Here is a 26,550-nt window from a genome sequence, read left to right on the forward strand (position 1 = left end):
TAAAGCTGCAGAATTCAAAGTAAAATTCAGCATTGGCTTTTGGCATCCAAACCTAAGGACATCACTGTATCGGAAGAACTCCAATGTCCTCAAACAAAGCCAAAAGAATCCATTAGCATCATTTAAGCCTGATGCCGGTGACAGAAGCACAAACAACAAAAGCTGACAAAATACATAAACACACACCCACCAATTACTTAAAATTTACCCTCCAAAGCCAGTAATGTATTTGTATAGAACAGAAAGGTGGAACTATTTAATGCTGCCATTAAATGCTGTTCGTTAAATAAACAACACTAAATCTCTCAAAAGTTTGCTTTCCTTCTTCCTTCATCTGTTTTTATTCCTCCTCAAAACAGAAATGGAGGGGAAAGTTAATTCTGTTGGATAAGCTACTCACACACGATGGCCACAGAACTGGAGCTTAACAACCGCTCAACAGTAACATTCCTGTAATATTAAGATAATGATTTCTGAGATCTGCTGACTAGGGGGAGCTGACAATCAATATTAAATCTAAATGTCTACAACTGCCATCCCTGTGAACAGCAGAAATAGTAGAGCAACCACTTCGTTTCTACATGCATAAGCAATCAGGTCAACAGGAATCCTAGCAGGGTAACAGCAGGAATGGTGGGAGAATGATGGATGACCATGTGAGGGGAACTGAAGTCTCTGTGTTACACGAGGAGCATGTTAAAAGCACATCCACAATCAGCTGGCTCGTGATCACGGCACAAGTCTTTACAACTGACATTTTACATCAATAAGCCCCTAAAACGGAGCAGAGCGACAAAACCATAATGGCTGGTAGAAGATCAAAACAATCCAGGCATCATTGTACCTCTCTGGGACCCATGTTGCACCCTAAGCCAAAAGAAACGACCCCTAAGGTAGGTGCCCTGCTGAGAATGACAGGAGACCACAGGTTTAATGAAAACAAGCTGCTTGATAATGACAGCATGCAAAAAAATCATGCCCCCTGTTATCCTCATTAGCACTGCAAGTGAGGAGGTGCCTTCAGCCATCTTCATGTTCCCTGCAGCAGATCTGAAAACAGCTGTTTCACAGACTAGCTGTTGTACTTCCTGGCAAATCACTATAGTATCCAAGGGAAGAAGTTTCTCGTCTTGAATTTCTCCTTTCAGGAATTATCATCTGCTGTCAACAGAGCTGACAAAAAGTGAGCCACATAGTAGGCATCAACTAACACAGACTACCAAGTTCCTTAAGTTAAAGCTGCCAAATGTAGCTAAAGAAAACAGCAGCACCTTGAACAAATCTGTAAAAGCACCAAACCCCTAAAATTCTGCATGGCTGTGACAGAAACCCACAGGAAGGTGAACCAAGAACTGATGCAAAGCCTACAAAACTATCTCAGATCAGCTGCACACAACCTCTGCCTCTGTCCTTGCAGCCAGCATGCTTAGCTTAGAGTCAACAGCACCAAAATAAACCCCTCACCACCCAGCACTCCCACAGAGATCTCCATGAAAAAAAAAATGAAAAACAACCACTCTCCAAGGCTTCTGATTCAGACAGCAAACACAGTAACAACAAAAAGGAAAAGGGGAAAAGAAGGAGAGGAAGGGGGGGGGAAAGGAAGAGGGAGGAAATGAAGAGAGGAGAAAGGAAAAGCGGGGGGAAAGGAAGAGGAGGGAGAGGAAGAGTAGGGGAAAGGAAGACTGGAGGAAAGATAGGGGGGTCAAAAAGAAAGGGGAGTGGAAGAGGGAGAAGTGGAAGAAGAGAGGGGGAGGAAGGGAATGGAGGCCATTCTGACATCCACACAGGATTCAAGTCACCTGTGCTTGTAAGTATTGCACTACAGAAGAAGCAGCTCCAGGGGGAAAAACAGACATAGGCTTTGAAATCCTCTTCCTGCAGGTACCTATGAACGCACCTATGGAGTCATGTCTGGCTGCCTTGCACCAAAAGCAGGTGAAATCCTTTCTGAACCACACGATGCCTCTTCCAGAACCCATCTGTCAACAGGGCAGAAAACCGGTCCCTTGGATTTGCCCCGTATTTGTACCAGGATCTTGTGAACACTTAATCATTCAAGGAAGTATGACCTCTGAAGGAAACTAAATGTTCCATTTAACATCACAGGAAAGGAGAAAAAGTATTTTCAAAATTTAAGGGTCAACCTAGCACTCTTGTTTGAAAGAAAACAGTGTAAGTGGGTCAGAGAAAGAATAGTCCAATGCCATTTGAAAAGTTGGTGATAAATGGAAGGAATACCAAAGATTTATACAGCAATAATCCTAAAACTGGTGGAAGTAATGTTCTCTCCTCTTCTTTTTTTTTTTTTTTTTAATATGGTATAAATTATATTCCTACTCCTCCTTCCCTGGAGATGCAGCACAGAACTTAAATTTCAAGCAGATCAGTGGGTGGAAGATCAAAGAATGTTTTTCAGAATTTGTTTTCTACCTACATGGAGGTGGGAGTAATATGTCATAGGGACCAAAATGTATGTGTGACATTGTATTAGAGATTTCCCAGCCTGAAAAGAGCCCAGAATTCCTCCTTTAAAGTGGCAGAGCACATCATTCCTGGAGACTACCAGTCTGTATCCTCCACATTGACAGCATAAGAAATGGTAAGCTCCAAAGGGTGACATTTATCCTTGGGAGCTACTATGTATTTCAGTTAAAGTGGGAGACAACCGACAGCCTTGGCTATCTGATAGCCTGGAGAAGCTAAACATCAAATATTCCCTTGTCTGATCAACCTAGACAAGACGCAGCAGAGACCTTGCCTCCACAGATGAAAATTAACCCCCCAAACATTCATTACAAGCCTAGCATTGAGCCACGTAATTGCAGCCAGTAGTAATGGAAATTCTTAGCTGACTCTGCTTGGGTTTCACTCCTTGCTGACACAAAAGCCTGGTAGGCTAGGTGAGATCTTTTGAATAACAATTGGAAAGTAAAGAGATGAGAGGTTGGAGGAGCAAAAATAAATCAGAGAAATGCAGATCGTGAAAGCAGGAACAGGTCTATCCTGAAATGTTGGTTCCTAGCGAGATAAGCAACCCCCCAGTACCATGCCTAGACTATGAAGGGCAATCCTTATTCTTGGATCCCCCATTACAAAATTTTATGGTTTAAACCTTGTACAAAATACTGCTTTCTCTGCTCAGACACACAGCATTAGGCTTTTGCTATGATGAGGCTTTCCTCAACATGATATCTGAGCTTACTTGACCAGAGAAAAAATACACAGATTTCAGATTTTTCCTTTTATATGCATCAAACCAAGTTCCTGGAATGCAAAAAGAAAATACACTTGCATTTGAACAGGGCAGGAAGGTGTCAGGATCTCTGTTATTCGAGGTATACAAAGCAATGCACACACCATCAAAACCTGGTTCAATTCACAGCTCTGCACAGGCATGATGAGTGGTTATTACTCTTAAAAGGCTGAATGACAACTCCCAAAAAATTGCAAGCCAAAGGAAACAAAGATCATCACAGCAGGAAGGCTCTCACCAAGGATGGGAGAGGAGTGAAGATAAGTCAGATGTTCCCTTCAGTCACTACAGCTCTGTGTCTCCTAAGAGAGGATGCTTTCACAAACAACTGCTGAAGACCAGGATTAATGATTCCATCCTGCATTCCCTGACTTTTATACTGCCAGATTAGACTCTGCTGTCTCCTAGCAGCTGAAAGGGGCCTTCAGCAACAGATCTTCCATTTCATACAAATAAGAAATGTCCCAGAAATATTATTTCCAACAGAAATATTTTTAAGAGGAAAAGCTTTATTTTGGGGGAGAAATATCAAGGCAGAGCTCTGTCTTCTTCAGTGAAGCAAAGACACTTGGTCCCCTCCAACCCTTCCTCTGCCCACAACTGCAGGGTGCTCGAGCAGTCAGTGCTGTCCTCCTGGGGGCCTTCTGGCATGCTGCCACATGCTCCTGTCTCCCCAAATTCATCAGGCTTCCCTGGAAAGTGGGAATTTCTTGCCATAGAGGAAATGGATGGAGTGCAGAGACTGCTGATGAGAGCAATTAGGGTGTACACAGCAGTCCGATTAGTGTGATTTCCTCTGTGTAAAGGAAGGGTTGGGGGTGTGTTGGAAGGAGTCAGTCAGCTCATTCCCTTTTCTCCACTAAATACCTGAAATGATTGGAATGGATGAAGCAAGATGCCACTAATTCACTTTACACTCAGTGTTTGTTTTGGAGGTCTTTTAAAGGGGATTTAAAAAAAAGAGAGAGAGAGGAGGCAGAAAGACAGTGGTAAAGAAAAAAATAAAATCCTTAATTAAAGTGCAGGGAACTGACAGCAAAATTAGATAAACCCTACCTTGCAGCTTCTACAGGAAATTGCATATCCCAGGAATCCTGATCAAGAACTCAGATCGTTTAGGAAATTAAGGAGGACTGGAGAGTTCAGCACCAGCAACTCTTAAGTTAATTTGGTCACTTCATTACAGCGCTTCTGCAGGAGATAAGGTCTATCCAAAAAACAGCCTTTGAGAAAAAGCAGATCTTTTAACCATCAGAAGCCCCTGCCAGGATGATGCTAGCCAAGTCCCTGCAGGGCATACCAGGTGCCCCAGCGTGATGGAGGTTCCCAGGCACTACAACGGGTCAGTGAAAAGCTACCACCTCCTACCAGAAGACACACAGCCAGGTCTGACCCCCTCACGACCAGTGCCCATGTCACAGGGCAGCACAGCCACCAGAGTCAGCCCCCTGTCAGAGCCTGGGTGATGCCCCCTGATTCCATGAACAAGGTACCCTGGACACTGTAAATGCAGAGGATATTTACTCATGCAGGACAGGTGGTACTTTGCACACAGCCTGACGACAGAGCACCCCTCCCAGGACACTGCCTAACAAAAGCAGGGACCCATTTCCTCAGAGGAGACTCCTTGCAGGCTCTCTGGACCACAGTATTTTCTCACCTTGCATATGAAAGGCCTTGTCACTGCCACCTTGACGGAGTGGACTCCCACACACCTTGCCACAAGGTGACAAGATGAAGACACGATGGCCAGCACAGTACTGGCACTTTATTTGTGAAGACCACAGTGCTGGTAGGAAGTGAAGCAACCATGCCAAAAGTAGGCTCTTTCCAAGCCAATCTCCTTCTCATTCCAGAAAATCTTGTGAAGACCAGCTTTAAAGAAGGCTGTGGTGTCACTATAGAGTGTCACTATACCAGATTAAAACTGGTATGAGCATGTGAGAAAGGAACCACTCCTACGCTGTAATCATGAGGTTCTTGACATTGCCAAACTGTCAGACTGACTTTGTTATTTTCCAAGTAGGGAGACCCGAGTCATGGCTTCCCTTTCTACAGCAATAAGAGAACAATGGTCTGGTCATGACTCCCTTAGGCTAACAACCCACAGGTTGTTTTAACTGTTTCTGCTGTTAAACTGTTCAGCTCTCTCATTCATGGTGGTGCTCCTTCTGCTCCTTACCTCTGCAGCAGCTAATCTGGGATGTTGGGTAACTCCACTCCTAGGAGATGAGAGCTGCAGCTGGGTCTCTTTGTCTCACTCAAGTCCCTGTAAACCTGTCACTCATCCCCACTTGTGAATGCTGGTAACTATGTGATTCATTAACAGCCTTAGGATCGAGCACTGAGCCACTCCAGAGCACAGTACTGCAGCACCAGCAAGAACACACAGTGGTCAAAACTCTTAGTACTTAGCACTCCTTCCAATGCCTCAACTCCTGAACAAAACAACCTTTGCTACAGTATAAGATCAAGGCTGAAATTTAGGATTACCTTGCCTGATAACAGCTTGGCATAACATAAAATTATTTGCATGCTTGGACTGTGACAGCTCAAAGGATGGGAGTTTCAAGAAGTCTTCCTGCTTTTGAAAAAATTAACTTTCAATAACCTTAGTCTGCCTGATTTAAGGCAGTCCTGACTCACCTTCTACATCAGCCAGACCCACAGAGATAGATGATCCTGATTTACACTAGAGAGAAAAATCTCAGCTTGGGAAGGTGGTTCTCATTTACAAGGAATTTGTTCCAGTTTGAAGGCATACAGGAACCCTGAAGTTAAGTAAAAACTATCACTCTCTGGTCAGAATGCACTGTCAGTACACAACTGGAAATCAGGCTACTGTCTCCAAGTCCAATCTTTACTAGCAGCTGATGGCAGATAAATGGGATGTGTGATGGACAGTCAAACTGGAGCTAAGTTGAAGTAAAAGGCAAGGTACATATATATCTGCTTGCCTGGTAAAGTACTGAATATATGAATACTGAAAGCAGATCCCATGGGGAGAAGAATGCTTTTAATCACAGTTTGGCACATTTGTCTTTATGGGTCCCAACTTTAAAAGCAACCTCAGATCTCACTAAAGGAATGAGGAAAAAGAAAAGGCAATGAATCTTTGTGCAGATGGGTGTATGAAAGCAGAACTTTTTTCAGTGTTAATGAACAGACAGCAAGACACAAGGTGAGCAAGATCATATTAGCATTTCTCATTTCTATCTCTAACCAGAGTAAAATATCTGTTCTCAAAGCACTGACAGCAACACACTGAGAATCAGGTCATGAAGGCCTTGTCGTGTTTACCAAAAATGTTCTCATCGTTGGGAAAAAACTTGACAAAACAAAAAGATGGCTCCCTCAGAGAAGTGTAAAGAAAGGAGCAATTGGATTTGATGTCCCGAGTTTTCTGAGGCTGATAGCAAAGAAGTGTGTCACTCCTCAGATGCTGATGTCTGCCCCTTGATGGGTTATTTTCCTATCCAGACAAAACACTCAGGGCCACACTCTGCCCTCAGCAGCACCACGGGTGAAGGGACTGACTGAAGACAATGTTTGATCAATGCCTGTCAGTCGACTGGCACTGGATAGCCCTGGATAGCCCAAGCAGTATTTGCCCCCCTAACACTGTGAACCGGATCCAGAGTAAATGCTGCACGGAGCTTCACGAGCCCTGGATGAACACTCCGCTCTCCCTGGTCTTCTCTCCCCTCCAGCACTGTTCAGCTTTGCTCCAGGACTCAGCAGAGCCCCAGAGCTTCACAGAGTGGTGCAGCAGAGCTACAAGGAGAACACAGAGAGACTGGAGAGGCAGAAAAGCCCACTTGCTTCGCCATGGGTCTGCATTACTCACCCGTGGGTGCTCTGGACCTCACTCCCACAGGGACACACTGCCACCCTGTGGAAACTGTTCCTCCTCTCGCAGGCAGCTGGGGAAGGACGCAGGAAGATGGCTTGCAGCCTCACCAAAGCCCATTAGCTACACTGCTAATGCAGCAGCAAGCCAAATGCACTTTGGTGCTGTGCTGAAGCAGAGCTCTGTGAATTTAATTTATTGAGACTAATGCAAAATTAATTTCTGCTAAGTCTTTGTAATCACACAGTTAATGGCAGGGTGGCTGCTGTGGACACAGGAGGCACTGAAATGCACAATTACTACCACTCGCTCCACTGATAAATTAAAAACCAAGGGTCAGTTCATCAGCTGATCTTCAGACAAGCCAGATGAGAGACCAAGGCTGGGATTCACCTCTGTCCTCAAGACATCAAGGCAGCACATAAAAAAGGGCAGAAAGCCCCACGTAAAGTGGGACATTGACACTGAACTTTTTCTATCTGTCTACATCTAAAAAATCCTGACCCCTGATCCTTGCTTTGGACAGCCCAGAGAAGAGCCAGGCAGACTCAGCATTAGCAGGTGAGCACTGAACACCAAGGTACACCCCCAGCTGCATAATTCTGTCAGAAGGAAAACAAACAGCAGGTGAGCACCAGCAGAAGTCTCTCATCAGTGCACTCAGAAGGTTATTTAAACACAATTTGAAGATCTACTTATTCAATAAGGGCTGTAATTAGCCTGCAAATTAATCTCAACACATCCCTCTATGGCAAACTGAGAAATGAGACTCCTTGCAGGAAAAATAAATTCAAGTGTTGCTGCTGACACTGTATCAAGATTTAAAAATCACAGACATTAAATCTAAAATAAAGAGGTGTTGAGTTTATATTCCTCACTACTTAGTAAGATCTCAGGCAGGAGGGCCCAACAAAAAGCTCCCTGAAGAGGCTGGAGAAACTGAAAAAAACACCAATACAAGAAAACAAAGTCTGCCACTTGTAACCATGCAGGTACATCTGTATTTCACAATGGGCCTGACACAAAACCCACAGAAGAGATAGCAACTCTTTTGATTTATTTCAGTAGGTTTTGGGTCAGGTCTCAGATGCAGCAGCCTCTTATTTTTATTTCCATCACAATAAAATAAAATTAAGAACTCTAGTGTATGCGCACCTGCCTTCATTCAAACAGACTGCTGTTTCATGCCAGCAATCAGACAAAAAAGAAGTGAAACATTCTCATTATTATTGACAATGAAACAAGATTTGTCCTGCTCAGCCTTCTTCCCTGTTCTTCATATTTAACTCCTGGCACAAACTTAATGAACAAAACACGAAGCAAAGCAGCCTGTGCCAGACAGCACATTATAATCTGAAATTACATCTCCAGTTCTAATGTGAAAACCCCAAAGCACCTTTGATGAAAAAACACACATGCTCTCCAGATCCACAGAGATCAAGATTAGCTCTTAAGTATTCAAAGTCAAAACCAACTGGCTGCTTCTGCCCAGTGTAATCAGGAGACAGCGCTGTGGGTTGGCATGGGCACAGGACTTCACAAGGCACACAGCTCTGGAGCCAGCCCTGCTGGAGTTCAGTCTCGCCTCTCTGTGCTGCAGAGAATCCCAATCACTATCAAGTGAAGGCAAGAGGGAAAACAACAGAATAAGCACTGTATATATTATGTAAGTTCTGGGAGGAGAAACGTGCCCATTGCTTGTCATGTCTGACAATTAAGATTCAGGAAACGCAAGACACGGTGTTCCGTTCTGAAGCTTCTCTCAGTAAAAACGAAACCCACGTTCTGTAGTTGATTCCTTACCTTCAACAGTCCTTTAGGGAAGTCTTTGCCATCGTTCATCCCTTGAAGGTTAGCAACGAACTCTTGGCAGGTCATCTTTTTCCCAATGTTCTGGAAGGGATGTCAGAGAAACACAGCATCATACTCCTGCTGCTTTCCAAAATGACATGAGTGAGCAACATCAGATTAAATGCACCTCCCTGCTCTCATTTTAAGCCCAAGGCAGGCAGCACTAAGAAAGCATTCACGAGATTACTCAGGGACAAGTATCCTTGTATGCATATAGCTAGAAAAGGGAAGGTGCTTTTGCACCGAAGGGCCCACACACCCATCCAAAAAGAAAAACAACTTAATACTGGGGGTAATGAAGAGGGCAGTGATGAAGCTCTCTAGTATCTCCATGGTGCCTTACAAGAGGCTCTACCAGCCTCTGATGGAAAAGCTCTACCTGAATCTGCTGTGGGGTACAAGGGAACAGCTGACTGAGGCCCTTTCCAGACCTTTCTCTTACAATTTCCAATGTTCCCTTCAAGTATCAACCACCCTGAGTTGCAGTACAATGCCCAGAAGCAGCCATTACCTCTTCTGATTAACAGGCTGAGGCTGCCTTGACATTTCCATAAGACTGTTCTCATTTCTCTCTTCTCTGTTCTCTCTTCTCTTATTCTCAGACTGAGAGTTGTCCAACTGAGCCACAAATGGCAAAGGAACAGCTATGTTCATGTAGGATCCCAACTGTTCCATACAGAGGCTTGAGGCTGCCCTGACTGCTCTTGAATCCCAGTCTCCATCACCCCTCAGAAAAAGTGTCTATACTCAGTCCCCCAGGTGCTAGAAGTCCCAAGCTTATCATGTGGGGAGCCTGGTGTGTGGGCAGCAATGACAACACTGCATTGATGAAAAGGAAAACAAAAGAGATCTGAGAAAAGGAAAGCAGCCTGAGGTGAGCTGTGAAACATGGTAAAGGCAGAGGAAAAACAGGGCTCGGTGATGATCATGGTATCTCTGGGGATGGCACTCTGCCAGTCAAGAGGAAAGGGGTGAACATGACTTCTCCATGGTCAGGGTATGCTTTGTCTGGAGAAATACAGCAGAAGAGCTTTGTGCAAAGACAGTGTCTTGGGCTAGAAGCAAGAGCCCAAACTAATACACGAGTGAAGCCCAAAGGAGAGCACCAGTTGGTAAAACAAGTCATTTAATGCTACAGTTACATGATAGCTTGGACTGCACATCCTCTGCTTCCCTTTCATAATGTTGGATTAGGGAGAGATGGAAAACCACCAAATCCTGACCATCAGCCTCACCTACCCAGAAAAGAAAATCCCACAGCTTGTGGCCAGCACAGACCCACAGAAAGAAGGCAAGCAATAATACCAGAACAATGCACAGCTTCCTACACACAACAAGAAGGCTCCTGACAACACAGTCTGGCTGTAACTCTGGGTCTCTGGTTGCTAAGACTGCAGAATGCAGCTCACAAATGCAGTCTTCAGGTGCAGGCTGGAGCTGGTCTAGTAGACTTGCAAATGCTTTCCCTTCTCACTGAGACTTCAGCCTGCTTCTGTTTCTTTCCTCCACGCAGCAGTTTGCAGCTTCCCCACAGTGAACAAAAAATTCAACAGATTCCCAACAGCAACGTGGCACTGCAGACAAATGGCTGTTTTGGTCCAGGACCAAAGCTCACATCTCTGCACAGTGCCACAGAGGTTCCACAAGATGGGCCTGGTGTTTAGAGATACCTTAAGAGTCTCTAGTTCCTGCCTGGGTGATCACCTCTGTGCAGAGGAGCAAGCGTGCATCTCCAAGACCCAGCTAGCCAAAATTATTAAGTTACGAAGAGAATGAAATGTGACAAGACAGGGAAAAAAGAGGGATAAGTAAGAGTTTGTCTACAAGAGCATAAAGGAAGTGTGCACTGAGCAGAGCAGCAGCACCACAGCCCCACAAGAAGTTGAGCTTATTGTGAAATAAGTGTCTGCACTTATGATCAGTAAGTCAGTAACAAATGGAGCTCAGTGCAGACAAGCCCAGTGACTCATTTGCTTCCTGCTCCAGCGAATTCCTGGTAAGGATGGGGCAGACCATTATCTCTCTTAGGAAATAGGCAATTAGGCATATCTGCAAGGGCTGCATTCCGAGTCAAAAATGCCAAACTTACCACCTATGTGGAAAAATACAAAGCAGCAAGAGGAAGATCAAAATTACAGGAAATCAGAGGGGTTGGAGGGAACATGATGACACACACATGACACAGCACAAGTAGGACTCTGGCAAACACTACAGCTGCATATATGTAAAAACACACTATCAACTGCCAGTGGGGTAAACCTCCAAAGTGACACACTGCAACAAGCAGCCAGGTTTCAGCTGCAAATCAGCAGCAGCAATGATGGGTCACAGCTGGATTATTTATTTATTTATTTACTCCAGCACCTAATGAAGACAGTAGAGCCCACTAAAGAATTGCAGGGAGCAACAGGAATTGCTGCCAGGCTGATGCATGAGCATTTGTTCTCCCTCCATGGACTGTGAGGCCAGAGAGGCTGGAGAGCAGGAACCCCAGGGTGTTCATCGCTCTGGGGAGCAGGATACCTGTGCGTGACATCTCAGCTGTGCTCAACAGAAGTTGTGTGTGCTAAGAGGCAAACTGGGGCACGCTGCTGTACCCCTGCTCACCCTCACACGTCACTGACGCAATCCTCAGTCGGGGAAGGCTAAGCCGTCAGGGAAAAAATTCTTCTCAGCTCCCTCCTCCCTTCTGCTTTCTACAATTTTCAGACAAAGGCATTCAATGAACGGCAGGTGGGCCTCAAAACTCCCGGCAAAGAATACACAAGCCTTGGTTCCATCACCTGCACCCACCACAGAGCTGCACCCACAGGGGCTGAACAGCCCTTGGTGACAGACCTAGGTTGCCTCTGTCTCCTGTTGCCCAACTCACCATCCTTGCTGTCTAAGTTTCCAAATGACACACTCCTGGAAGAGCTCTTGGAAGTGCAGCAAAGGGCCTCAGCCACAGAGAAGCCCCAGAGCCACCTGGCTGAAGACAATGATCCTGCATGCTATTATGCCATGATCCCTGTGTTTTCCCCTCTCCACCCTAACTCTAGGGTAGAGAAAGCCTCCCATCAGTATGGGAATACCATACATAGCAGGCATATTGCATCATGGGTGCTGAAATACTCGTCCTAGGGCTGCTGGCACCCTGCATCAGTGTGACTAAGAGGACTCAAACCAGAATACTATTTCCCCCAGGCAGGCAGTGGGGAGAAGTGTGCCATGGGGGAACAGAGGGCTCCCACTCAGCATGCCCATATCCACCCTCCACTCTCTTGGCTCTGTGCACACCAATCATTAGTCTGGCTGTGCAAAACTCTGGTTTCACCAGATCTGCCCCCTGCAACTGTCTGCCTGCAAACGTCACCTTCCCTTTGTGACCTTCCTAAAACTTCTGCACCTCCCCTCTTTCTTCTGCCTTCTCACATGTCTTCACATACTGTAAAGGGGAAGTCAATCCCATCCACAGCTTCCTGGTCAGGGCCAGTTGCTGTAACCACGGAAGAATGGTAAGCACACCAGGAAGATGGGCCTGAGGACACAGAGTATCCTCACACATTATGGCAAAGCCAGGCACAATGCCAGCTTACACATGACTGGAAAGGTATGATGGAAAGGCCTGCCCAGGACAATGGCCTTGGAGTGCAGCCTTCTCACTGTTTGCTGTCTGCAGGGGCTTTAGGAGCAGGCCACCACCCAGCACAGTGTTGATAGGAGCAGTCTACACAAAACTGTGCATACTCACATGGCCATGCAGGTCTGTGTTCAGCAGCATCATGGCACAGGTGAGACAGTGAACTCCATCTGCAGAAAGAAACAAAACAAGAGTCACATGCAACCCCAAAACTGGACCTTTAAGAGGAGCTGAAAATGAGTCTCATAGCCTAATTGCATCTGTTCCCTTTATAAGAATCTGTTTTATCAAGAAACACACATAATTAAATAAATGAACAATGAGGTCATCACACAGCTGCCAAACTAGAACAGTCTTTCTTTCATCTTTAAGTAACTGTCAAAACTATCTTTCAGCACCCATGGATGAAGCAAACTAGACAGGAAACTAGACAGGTGACCACGCTGTCACCCTTTGCTTATTAATACCAACACCACAGTCTGAATCAACACCTTCTTCTTCATTTAATTCAGATCAGAAAGGAAAGAGTAAAATACATCCATTCTTGTGTGCAGACTGTATTTAGCATGGTATCATGTTTTCCTCCTTTTCTGGTTCCCTCCTCATTCAGGGCTCAATTAGAATGAATTCTGGAGAACTTCAGTCACCTATTTATGGTGCCTTGGCTCTTTCTTGGGTAGAGACCACTCCAGGGGTCTCTAAGGTGGTCCGGTGGCCAAGTCATGAACCAGAAGAGACGGATTCATAGAACCGCAGAACAGAGTTGGAAGAGACCCACAAGGGTCACTGAGTCCAACTCCTGGCCCTGTACAGGACCATCCCCAAGAGTCACACCATGTGAGAGCATTGTCCAAACACTTCTTGAACACAGACAAGCCTGGTGATGTGACCACTTCCCTAGGGAGCCTGTTCCAGAGCCCAACCACCCTCTGGATGAAAAACTTTTTCCTAACCTAAACCTCCCCTGGCACAGCTTCATACCATTCCCTTGGGTTCTGTCACTGGTGACCAGAGAGATCTGTGCCTGCCCCTGTTCTTCCCCTTGTGAGGAAGTTGTAGACTGAGATGAGGTCTCTCCTCAGTCTCCTCTTCTCCAGGCTGAGCAAACTAAGTAACCCCACTGCTTCTCCTATGGGCTCTCACTCTAGACCCTTCACTACCTTCATATTCCTTTTCTGAATACTTTCTGATAGCTTTATATCTTTCTTATATTGTGGTGCCCAAAACTGCACACAGTGCTAAGATCGTGGGCAAAGTGTGCAGGACTGCCTTTGATCTAAATGCTTACTCAGGCTCAGAAGTGACAATATCCCTCTCGCACCCTGGACTAGAGTAAGGCTGCCCCATCAACAGGCAAGTCATTATTTCAGTCTGGCCATGCTGCACCCATTCTACCTGACTGCCTACAGTGCCTTGAAACTAAAAAGGCAAGAGGTAGAGGACACAGATAGGAAAGGAGTAGATCCTGTCTTACTTCTAACTCTTCCCCATCCCAGTATGCTAAACAGTAAAGCTGAACAGGCGCAAAGAGGGCAAAAATCACCTCACTGCAACAGGGGCAGGTCACAAAGCAAGGGGTAAGGAAGCACAGCAGTACTTCCAAGTGTAGCAGTTCTTTCTCACTCACACTTGAGACTAAAGGTACAGCTTAACCCATGTTTGATTTCCTTTTCATCCTCCCCCCTCAGTGTGTGACCAGCCCATGCTGCAATCACAGGGCCATGTGGCTCTGCCAGTGTGGCTGGCTGAACACAGCAGCTACACCAATGGACAGTTTGTCCTCTCCTCCAATGCCAGTTTTCTCAGGTTTGGTCTGTGTGCTTGTTTGTTTTCCTCATTCACTTCCAAAATGACTGAAAACATTGGCAAGGAGGAAGCACTCTGACTGATGTTAGCTAGTCAAGATAAAACCATGCCAGGGTCTGGATACAGCACCCAAAATTCACCCCCACAACTGGCAAGAACTGGCATGCCTGCTGCCAGTGCATGCAGACACACAAGCAGTGAATGGAGTACGGAAAGAAAACAGTTTCTCTTCCACCTGAGATGGGATCTATTCTTGTCCACGTGTGTGCAGGAAGAGTACAAGCACCCCCACAGACTGAAGTCAGGGAGACCAGGAACTACAATGGAGGACGTTCAAATACGAGAAGCTACGACTGAGAATTTATACTGAGGAGGCCTAAACATCTTTCCTGCTGGGGATAAATACAGATTCTCCACAACTGCGTGAGGGTTTCAATGCTCACCACAGGGAGTTTCTAAAGTGTGTCATGGCAACTACCCAGCCTCAGCTGCCAGGCATATGCCCCACATGCTGTTGAAGGTGAGAATGAAGGAAGAGGGAGACAACCAAAGACCACAGTATTAGAAACACAGTTACCTTGAGAAGAAATGGTGTTTGGGTTGCACTGGTAGTATCGGCTAGAGAAGTGGATTAAAACTCTCTCTCTTTCCTGAGTTTCTCCAATAAGTGAAAAGGCTTTAAAGAAACTCCTAAAAGAGCAAGCGGGAAAAAAAAAAGTGAAATTAAAGTAATAAATCTCTTTTTTTTGCTTCACACAGTGCACAGAGCAAAGTACACTTCACAGCAAGAAGTACGTAAGCATACATCAGACATTAAGATCCAAGGAGCCTTTCTAGGAAAATGGGCTATCATTCTGCGTGCAGTTAATTCCAGCATTATAGTAAATGAAATGAAAGTTAAATTACCACTGATCTCAGCCACGGAATATACAAAATAATATGTAATTCCATCATTTGAAAGAGCTCTTGTTATTTTTAATGTTTTTCTTTTGTTTGGGGAAGGAACTGGAGCAGGTGTTGTTTATGCAAGACAGACATCCAGGATGTTCTCTGTCCTCTTCTAATTGCCTGTCACCCCTGCATCTCTTAACTTTACACTCATTAGTATTCCCCTCCAAATCAGAGGAGCTACTCCAGGTGGTGAAGGCAAGCACAGCAGACTCAGAGCTCACACCAAATGTGTGCTCCTCCTTCCAGAGGGTCTCCTGTCAGAGTGGCCAGGACCACACCAGTCACCTTGCAGGGGGCAGTGCGACTACCTGACCTGCAGAAAGCATCCGGGGAAGAGTGCAGAGGGCAGAAGACCTGCAACATCTCCCACTGAGCAGGAGGAGTAACCTGGCCCTCCTGTGTTCTTGCTCGTGGCAGTCAAGGGTGCAGGGCTGGTGCACACACGAGGCACACTCACTACAGCCACTGAGCCTGTGCAGAGAGGTGGGGGACACACACATCTTTCACTTTTACTGCGACACTTGAACACCCCTCCTCTTAACCGTGTTGCTATCCTTCCTGCTGGAAAAACGTGCCTCACAGCCAAAGACGACCTTCTGCATTCGTTTGTCAGGATGCTTCTAGGAAAAGCCTGAAAACACAAACCTTCTGGGTCTGAAGTAAGACAGCATACAGAATGAGTCTCTAACAGACAATTTTTTAATATCCCACAAGACTGAAAATAAGACCAAATCTGAGAGGCATGTTGCTGGAACATTCACATCTACCCAGTCTTGACGCATAAACTTTAATTTTTTTCTCTTTGATGTAAAGGTCAGAGACAGGCCGTATTTGCAACAATCTCACATCCATAAAGAGTGTGATCTGCCTGGCAATAACTTAATTTCACATGTAATGTACTGCAAATAACCCAATTCACAAGTAGACATAAGTGAGTCTCCACAGGGCTTCTCTGTCCCTCCCACCTTGTGCTCCTGTCCCAGTTCCAGCCAGGGCAGGATCAATTTTTAACTGAAGGGCTTCCAATCCTCTTGAAGGGACATCCAGTTCATATTTGCAAGTGAGAAACGAGTACTATGGCCAGAAGTAGAGGGGTCCTGCCTCCAGCCAGGTGGAGGAGAGGGACAGGCAGACCTATTGGACCATGTGGATCCGATGGCCTGGCACATCAGACCCAGAAGCATATAAGGTTTTAGTTGACACCAGCTCACAATGTATCCTGATCCCATGGAGATATGTCGAGCCAGAATTTACCTCTATTTCTGTGGTGACAGTGGGATCCCAACAGCTGACTGTACTGGAAGCTGAAGTGAGCCTGACCAGGAACAAATGGCAAACCCCCCCCTTTGTGACTGGCTCAGATATCCTGTGCATCTTGGCACAGATTACTTCAGGAGAGGGTATTTCAAGGACCCAAAAGGGCATCACTGGGCTTTGGGAGAGCTGCTGTGGAGACACAGAAATTAGACAGCTGAATACCCTGTTTGGTCTCTCAGAGAACCCTTCTGGTGCGGGATTGCTGATGGTTGAAGAACAACAGGTACTCATGGCTCCCACAACAGTGCACTGTCAACAACACTGCACCAACCGGGACTCCGTGACCCCCATCCATGAGACAGTTCCTAAAGTGGACAGCCAGGGAGTGGTTAGCAAGACTCACTGACCCTTTAACAGTCCTATACAGCCAGTGCATAAGTCCAGTGGAGAGCAGAGACAGTAGATTATTATGGCCTGAACAAAGTCACACCACACCCAGTGCTGCTGTGCCAGACATGCTGGAACTTCAGCACAAACTGGAGTCCAAGGCAGCAGAGTGGTATGCCACCACTGACATTGTCAATGCCTTCTTTTCCATTGCTTTGGCAGCAGAGTGCAGGTCACAGTTTTCTTTCACCTGCAGGGGTGTCCAGTACACCTGGAACCAACTGTCCCAGGGTTGGAAACACAGCCCCACTGTTTGCCATTTACTGATCCAGACTGCACTGGAAAAGGGTGGGACACCACCATGTTGACATCACCATGTGGGGCAACACAGCAGGGGACGTTTTTGGGAAAAGGGAGAAGAAAATCCAAATTCTCCTCAGTGCCAGTCATACCATAAGGCAAAGTAAGGTCAAGGGACCGGCCCAGAAAATCCAGTTTTTAGTAGCAGAACGGCAAGATGGACATCGTGAGATTCCAATGGACATGATCAACCAAATAGCAGCTATGTCCCCACCAACCAGCAAAAAGGAAACCACAAGCTCTCCTAGGCACTGCGGGTTTTTGAGAATGCATATTCCAGATTACAGTCATGATTGTCTCTATCAAGAGACCTTGAAGAAGAATGATTTTAAGTGGGGTCCTGAACAACAACACGGTTTTGAACAAATTGTTCCTGCAGTAGCCCTTGGGTGAGTCAGGACAGGACAAGATGTGAAAAATGGGCTCTACACTGCAGCTGGGAAGAATGGTCCTTCCTGGAGTCTCTGGCAAAAAGCACCCAGGGAGACCTGAGGATGACCCCTGGGGTTCTGAAGTTGGGGATACAAAGGATCCGAGACTTAGTACATTCCAACTGAAAAACAGATTCTGGCAGCTTACGAAGGGGTTTAAGCTGCTTCAGAAGGGATTGGCACAGAAGCACAGCTCCTCCTGACATCCCAAATTCCCATGCTGGGCTGGATGTTCAAAGGGAAAGTCCCTTCCACACATCATTTCAAAAACAGCCTCACAGACACCTGAGACAGAGAGCACAGTACTGAGTAGGTATATCATACTCCCTATCAAACACCAGCCTCTGGGAAAACTGAACAGTACAATGGACTGTTAAAAACCACATTTAAAACAATGGGTGGTGGAACTTTCAAACACTGGGACCTACATTTGGCAGAGGCCAGCTGGTTAGTTAATAATAGAGGCCCTGCCAATCAAGCTGGTCCTGCCCCATCAAAACCTCCATGCAGCATAGAAGTGGATAAAGTTTATGTGGTGCATACGAGGTCTGTGTTAGGGAAGACACTTTGGATTAGTTCTGCCTCAAGCAAAGGCAAACCTGGGGTGGTTTCTGCTCAAGGACTTCAGTGTACTTTTTGGGTAAGGCAGAGGGAAGGGGAAGCACGTGTACCTCAAGGGGATTTAACTTTTGGGTGAGAACAGCCTGTAATGTTGAATTGTATGATACTGGTTGCTGAATGACGCTGCCACTGTATGCCATAACCACCATGGATAATGAGTATGGACTCCTCCAGTCCATGACACCAGTCATGAGCTCCTGATGCAGCTTGCAACCAGACAACAGTCAGCAGCCCTCCTGCCCTGGAAGATATCTAGGATGGACAGAACCCACAGTCATGGACTAAATGAACTCAACAGACATTTTGGAGTGACAGTCATTGACTAGGGTAATGATACCTGTGCTCATGTTTATATATACATATTTGGAAGGTGTAGGACCTGGGCATGACATAGAATAATGGATAATGTCCTGGTTCCATCTAGGACAGGCTTAATTTCTGCAGTACCCAGGAAGGGTTTACCAGTCACTGAAGTGAGACTGACAGGCCTGTGGTTTCCAGGGTCATCCTTCTTGCCCTTCTTGAACATTGTCCAGCTTACAGTCAACTGGGATCTCCCCAGATTCCCGAGACTGTTCAAAAATCATCGAGGGAGGTCTCATGATGACATCAGCTAGCTCTTTGAGTATTTTTGGATAAATCCCACCAGGCACCATAGACTTACAGGGATCCAGCTGGAGCAGCAGATCCCACATAACTTCAGGGTCAACTGGGAATTTAGCATTCTCACAGCCATGGTCCTCCAGCTCAGAGCACTGTGACCCACTGAGCCTATAACTGGTGTTGAAGACAGAGGCAAAGAAAGCATTAAACATCTCTGCCTTGTCTATGTCCCTCTTTCTGAGATGACCATCTTCATCCTGTAACAGGCCGACGAGATTTCTGCACTGCCTTTTTCTACTGGTTTATTTAAAAAAACTCTTTTTATTGTCCCCCACAGTACTGGCCACCTTCAACTCCAACTGAGCTTTGTCCTCACAAATTTTCTCCCTACAGTGGCGAGCAGCATCTCAGTATTCCCCCTATGTCACCTGACCTTGCTTTCACTGGGCATACACCTTCTTTTTTTGCCTTAGCTCCAGAAGAAGATCCCTGGTCACCCAAGGTGACCTTCTGCTTCATCTGCTTGACTTCAGACATTTTGGATTTGCCTGCTCCTGTGCCCATAGGACGTGGTGCTTAAAAAGTGACCAGCCCTGATGGACCCCAGCACTTGCAAAAGCATTTTCCCAGGGGACCTTACTAACCAGTTGCCTGAGTAGCCTGAAGTCTGCTCTCCTCATGTCCAGGGTTGGACTCCAAAACGAACTCTGAGAGGGGCTGGAGCAGTCACTCCACTTCCTCCCCTCCTGCAGAGGATGACAGAGGCGCACACTGGAGACGCCTGGGCAATGTGGGTCCAGGGTGTGGAAGCAGAGCAAGACAATGAAGGAACAACCCTTCCCAAGTCTCAGACTTGTCACTGAGGTTGCACAACAGCCTCCCACAGCCTGGGGGTGGAATGGGTCTGGGTGGCTGCCATGGGCTCCAAAATGCTCAGCAAACCACAGCTTGTCAGCGAACCAGCAGCAACAGGGCTGTTACCTTTCACTCTCTGCAAAGTGCAAGGCAGCACACCTATATTTCCCCAGGCTTTGGGAGATGCCCTGTCCCTGGCTGCTGCTGCACGCTCAGGGCAACAGTAGCTGGCAACTGCTGCAGCTACTCTTGAAACCTCAGAAAAACCCTGGCTTGTTTAAGTCCCACACGAGCCTGGGCATATTTTAGAGAAGGTCATGACTATTAATATTAACAGGAGACCTACTGGGAGCAGAAACCTCCTAAATATGGGCCACAAAGCAATTAGGTGTTGGGTTTCACAATTTAAAAGGAGGGTATATTTAGCATCACGCTTCAGGGGTGCTAAAACCTGGAAGGAGCAGCAGACCTCCCACTGCTGCAGCAGCAAGCACCCTGTGCTGCGCGGGTGCTCCAGCCTGGCTCTGCTCTGCCTGCCTTGGGAGCAGGCAGTTCATGATTATCCAGGCATGTTTCATTTCCACTGCCTTCAGTAGGCAGGACTCTGGGGTTTCCTTGCTCACGGGGTCTGCCACGCTCTCATGGCACCAGTAACCCCTGGAAATGCACTTGCAAAGGGACTGAGAAGTGCATGCACAGCTCCTAGATTTGTTATCAATAGAAAAAAGCAATATCCCATTTAAGTAACCTCAGCCAGATTATTTAAACTCATTTTAAATCCCTTTAAACACCGGGACACAGCAACTGTGCTAACAGGCCACTGCTACACAAAATTGATGTTTTGCCTCCTGAGAAAAAAAGTACTGAAAACAAACATTGTTGAGGCTTGATTCCAGCATAAAAAGGAAGGAAAATTGAAGGGCTGGGTTTTCAAACACTCATGCTGGCAGCTACCAAACTCTCAACAGCATTTTCCACGTGGAAGCTTTTGCTGTTCTGCCTCAGGGAGACACAGAGAGGGGGGTTGCTGAGCCACATCAAACCCTGCCTAAATTTAGTACACTGAAGCCAGGCAGAGCAAACTCCAAAATGCATCAGTCAGAAAGTCTGTGCAGATCAGCTGTGAGCAACACCCTAATTCTCCAGCAGTACGTGGCAGACTAGAACTCCCCTGTTTACTGTGTGACTGGTCACTTTTTTCCATCTCCTCTGATCAAGGACCATCTCTCAGCAGGTCCACCCAAAGATTTCCCTCTCCAGGAAATGACGCCACTTCAGTAGCACCCAAGTATGGCAGCACACCAAGACAAACTGAAGAGAAAAGCTCTGTCCCAAAAATGCATCACATCCCTCTCTGCACTCTCTCAAGAGCCCACAGGACAACCACTCCAATCAGGACAACGGTGTCAGCAGCACTGCTGCTAAAACAAGAACATAAAGTCTGCAAACAGGCTTGTACCTGAGCGAGCAGTCCAGCGTCATGCCTGTGAAGTCAAAGAACTTAAGGTACTCTTCGGCCACAAGCTTGCTGAATTCATTGCTACAAAAAAGCAAAGGAATAAATAAAGGTTATCATTCGAGAGTGAAACCCTTCTAGAACCAGCAGAGAGAGTAACGTGGCCAAAGGCCTCATATCAGCACATACTTTTTACCCAAATGCTTTGCCACATCAGAGCGTTTAAATCTGTCCAGATGGTAGAGGCGCTTAGCCAGGCGCCTGGCTGCTTCCAAATTGCTGCTGCTGCCATTGCTGAGATCATGGCCAAGGGCTCCAGTGGCATCTTTCTCCTGAAGTTCATTGCTCCCCATGGCAGCACTGGAGTCTAACACCACATTCTGCAGCTCAACATCGCTGTGAGATGAAAAGAACACGGAAAACAGAAAAATAAGGTAAGATAACATTCCAGTTTCCTCTTAGGAGAGCAGGCAATTAACAGTGCAGAGGCAAGATTACACAATGTAGCAAATTGCACTTAATTGAAGGAGCAGTGTAGAACAGGGACATTTATTCAGCAGCCACCAGAAGTTAAGAGTGTTAAACACAGAGAGCCAAGAACCGGCTTTCTGACTGTGGTAAGCGTCTACCACTTGTGCTAACTTCAGAGAGAGCTGTTTGCTATTATCAGTCTACAACTGCACCTGAGAACACTGGTTCTTCATTTGCTTCTTGCACTAGTATTTTTTAACCCAACTGCTTGTTTGGTTTGAAGAGGCCCCTGTAAAAATCGGCCATTAGCCAATTTACAGGAGAAACACATTGATTAAGCCAGGGTGTTCAGATACTCTGAGCTGAGTCAGCACAAGTCCCTTCCTCATTCTTCTCCAGTTGCCTGGAAACAATACAATTCCCCCAGTCTAAAATGACATCACCAGAATTCTCAGTGGCTTCTGTGTTGCCCATGAGCAGTGGACATCCCATGGGGAGGCACTGCTAGAAAAAGCAGGACTAGGAGGAAGGAACCCAGTGTGGGGAATGAGAGACACAAGCCATTCACGCCAGTGCCTGGAGAACTCTCTGCTTTCCTCCTGCTCCCTCGTGGTGGCAATTATTTCCCTCATCAGCTGCTCAAAGCCAGGATGTTCAGCATGGTAATCCCAGGGCACTTTAGATCAATCATGCATTTATAGATTCCTCCCACCACTACTATAGCAGGAAAGCTCTGGTGAGCCTTCCTTCTCCCATCAAAGAGGTAAGAACCCTCCACACCAAAAAGCACACCCCCACATACACATCCATGCATACAGGCAGGCTTTTAACTTTGGAAAAACTTCTCTCTGACACTGGCATGAAAATTCTTGCAAAAATCTCACTGTGTGTGTGCACTTGACAGCATTTTTATTTTTTAAAAATACTACACGAAAATTCTTTCTACTAAGCCCCCATTTACACAGGGCTAATGAATGATCAGCAGGGGTCATGCACAGGGCAGATATGAGTGGAATGAGTTAAAGATGACTTTAAATACAGAGCACTTTAAACAACATACCACGGCTTCATAAACCACTGTAATCTTCAGAGTTAACAAGCCATGGTTAAAACAACTATCGCTGTGCTCCAGTAACCATTAAATAGCCATTTACTCAAATATCTGCTAGCCACTTATTAACCCTTTAAAGATGAGATTTTCATATAAAGTGAGTTTAAAATAAAAATATTTGGCATTCTGCATGCCTTCTTCCACACTAATCATTGACCTGTGTCCTACCTTTCTTCCCATCCATGGTTTAAGAGAAGGAGGTATTCAGTGCTCCTACAGAAAGGAACATTTTATCTGTTTCCATCCTTCCAGTGCTGCTACAACATTATAAATATCACACATCCACACTGTGGGTAAAACTTTTTTATCAAGTATCACAGGAAAACAGAAATCTAGCTCGTTTTGCAAGTACTGGGGATTTAATTTTGCATTTGCTTTAGTGTAAATAAAAAGGTGCTATAAGGAAAGGGGGTCAGTCTCAGTGCTCTGAGCAGGGAATTAATACTGTAAATACAGTTCCAACAGCATTAAGATCACTGACCATCGGCTATCCTAGAAAGAAAAAAAGCCCCTCCCGACATTGTGGTTGTGGAAAATGCCTCCTCAGCCCTTTCCAAAATCACCAGCCCACGTCTGAAATTCTCTGCACCAAACCTGTGAAGAAAGCAAATTCCAGAGTCCTCTGACACATGCCCCAGTCAAGGCCTTGTCCACTGAAATCAGGCACGACTGGTTCCAAATTCCCAGCTCTTACAATTGACAAAAGCAAGGGATAACCAGGTGAGCTAATGCCATCGGCAAGAGTCTTTCACGTACAAATACCGCTTCAAAAGCCATGCCAACTCACAGAGCCTCACTCATAAATCACAGCCCTCTTTCACCACTGCTCTTTATTAAAGGCAGTATTTATAGCCCTGAAAGATGGCCAAAGCTGACAAGAAACATCTGCACCCTGCTAGGAACCAGTGCACTAACGAGAGTCAACGTTACCACAAACCACCGCAAGTTTAGAAAGAACGGAAGTGCCAGCATCTGGCACTTAGTGAAATAAACAGTACGGGGCAGCTCCCAGCTTCTGTTCTGCCCCTCAGAGCAGTGGTTGGGAGAGAAGGAGGAACACCCAGCAAAGAGGAGAGTGCGCTTTTTACCCTGCTCACCAAAAACTAGCCAACGGGACTTCACAAGAAACCTTATCTTCCAACCTCCCTTATTTAAAACTTCATCCCGACTGGTGGTGCCCGTACACGTATCAAAGAATAAGGGATGCGTCCTTCAGTTATTCCAACAGTTAATCTGACAGTTGATTAGCTTATTACTTAGTAAGTACAAAAAGGCTGTCACATCATCCATATATGTTGCCTGTAACATAAGCCTCTCGTTCAGGGGAAATGACAGATTCTTAACATTAAAGTGAGACTTCAGTTCTCAAGTGTTTTAGGTGGTGAGAAGCCTCAGTGCTCACACCACTGAGGGATTAGGAAATGCAGATGCCCTGTGCATGACTATGTAGGCTGTCTTCAGGAAGAGACATTTTAGTGGGGTCCAAAGGGTGTTACTCAGGGGAAAGGCTGACCTCTCTTCTTATTTTCACGACTCTCAAGGTGCACCATTTTCCATCTGTGCCTCAGTTTACCCAGCTGCTGAACTCAGCAATACAGCAATACCTCCCCCTGTAAGGTGCTTATATAATGGACTCTAATCAAGAGCTAGGAGCAACCAAGCCTACATACAGGTCTCTCTTCTGCAGTCTACAGTTTCTACACATAAAGAATCCACAGCAGCGTTACTATCAAAACAGAGCCAAGAAAGGGCTTTGTGATGCAGAGCAAGACTGGACACAGATTTTTCATGCAGCTTTACTCTTCATCATATAATAATGAGAAAACTCCAACAAAAGCAGCCTGAAAAATGTAACAGATTACATTCCACCTAATCCTAGACTCAAGGCCAAAAGCGACTGTAGTGATATTACTAGTAATTGCCTGTACAGCAATGGCTCCTGATTTTTATCCAGGGATACTTATATTAATCTCTGCTATCAGCAAACAGAAAGCAGACTACAAAAATCCCCATACCTCTCTGGTCTCATAGCACATCAGTTGTGGCCAGAAACCAGGTCCTTAGACCTTCCCCAGCAATACACTCTTGATGCATCCTTGCTCCTTCTGTCAAAGCACCTGTGTGTTTGCAGGGAACGCACAGAGGATGTGACCACCATATCCAGCAGAAATCACAGCAATTCAATAAACAGCTGCTGTGGTAAATTCAATGCTTTCTAACAACAGCAGTCACCACTCCACACTCCTGGATGAGACACGGGCACACTGTAAGCTCCATAAAGCTTTCCTATAACAGTTAAGCAGAGCCTGAAACATTTTATACTGTTTTCTTTATTTATGCCATTATTGATAGTTCTACAGTGATTTAGCTCCCAATGTCAACGTATCTCAATCTTGCCATGTACGGCGCTTTAGCACACCTGATCTGTTCTAGAATATTCTAGATTCACTTACTCCCCCCTGCCTCCCATCCCAGGTTTCACCAAAACTGAAACTCTACACAGCAAGGTATAGTTGAGGAATGGCTGCAACTTCCAGCAAAAAACAGAGCAGGGCCAGTAACTAGGCTGCAAGTGGAAACCTCGGTCTCAGCATGTGCCATTTCAGATGCCTTAAAAACCTTGAGACGCTCTTCATTTTTTAGCAAATCCATGGAGAAAAAAACCTCTGTTTTGTCTCAAGGAATAAAAGCACATGAGCATTTTGCTTCATGGGAGCAAGAGCTCCGATCCACCACGGACCTACTGGTCCAGCTGCTAACAAGGAGGTGATGTTCAGAGGTGATGCCACATCCGAGTGGCAGGGTGTGACAGCTCAGCCCAAGTGCTGTCCTCCTCTCAGCCACATCAGTGATCCCAGCGTGCCACCGCCTGCCATTTTCACCAGACTGCTGCACAGCACATGCTGTGTGGCACATGGACTCCTCTGGGTGCACATGTTCCTTCCCCAAGGAACACCAATTCATCTGGAATGCACTTCTGGAGGGAGGACATTGGGTGCACGGATTGTACACGGAGCCTGGACAAGACAAGCCTGGGGCTTTCACAACCCTTTTGGAAAGAAAGGAGGAGGAAATGGGAGGAAAACCAACTTTCTCAAATAAATGTGCACACCTTTAACATCAGCTCCTCTCCAAGGCAGGCTGTGTCAGGCAAATACAGCAATGATTAAAAGTAAGGAAGGGTGGGGAGGCATTCTGGCACACTGAAAGTAGGGTCAGAACTAATGTTTTCGGCAGGGGTACAGCATCCACTGAGGAGCCACACTGGAGCTGATAAATCACCCTCTGCAGCACAGTGTTGTTTTAAATTCCTTTGCTTCAAGCCTTCTCCTCCTAGTTCTGAAATAGGAAGGCAGCCCCTTAACCATCACCACCAACTATGGCTCTGTTTCTAATTCACCAGCCCCTCTAGAAGTGGCTCTCACCTCGAAGTGTGGCAGGGACATCGAAAAAGCAGATGTGGATGTTCAGCCAGTGACAACCTTCCACATTTCAGAGCCAATAAGAAATAAGCAGTAGTGCAGGCTGAATTTTGTTTCAAGGGAGCTGAAAAGCTGTGCTTGAACAGCCGGGCTCTGAAAGGAGTAGCCCCACTGGAGAAAGAGAAGAAATCCCATCAGCAGTGGGATGTGATGAGTCAGTTCCTGCTACAAATGACCCGA

General features: G+C 46.1%; 1 protein-coding gene across 3 annotated transcripts in view; it reads right to left on the minus strand.

Annotated features, from left to right (window-relative positions):
* The window catches only part of PSD3 (pleckstrin and Sec7 domain containing 3), a 116,992-nt gene that overhangs the window by 50,527 nt on the left and 39,915 nt on the right, over window positions 1-26,550 (minus strand). For all 3 annotated transcript variants that reach the window (XM_018085996.2, XM_018085998.2, XM_018085997.2), the window contains 5 exons: window positions 21,496-21,702; window positions 21,310-21,390; window positions 14,963-15,075; window positions 12,691-12,749; window positions 8,910-8,999 (listed from right to left, as the gene is read on the minus strand). In XM_018085996.2, coding sequence (XP_017941485.2) covers window positions 8,910-8,999; window positions 12,691-12,749; window positions 14,963-15,075; window positions 21,310-21,390; window positions 21,496-21,702 — 550 coding nt within the window. The remainder of the gene's footprint in view (window positions 1-8,909; window positions 9,000-12,690; window positions 12,750-14,962; window positions 15,076-21,309; window positions 21,391-21,495; window positions 21,703-26,550) is intronic.

The sequence above is a fragment of the Manacus vitellinus genome, unplaced genomic scaffold (genome assembly GCF_001715985.3).
Source record: "Manacus vitellinus isolate BGI_N305 unplaced genomic scaffold, ASM171598v3 scaffold_9_pilon, whole genome shotgun sequence".
NCBI classification, from domain to species: domain Eukaryota; kingdom Metazoa; phylum Chordata; class Aves; order Passeriformes; family Pipridae; genus Manacus; species Manacus vitellinus.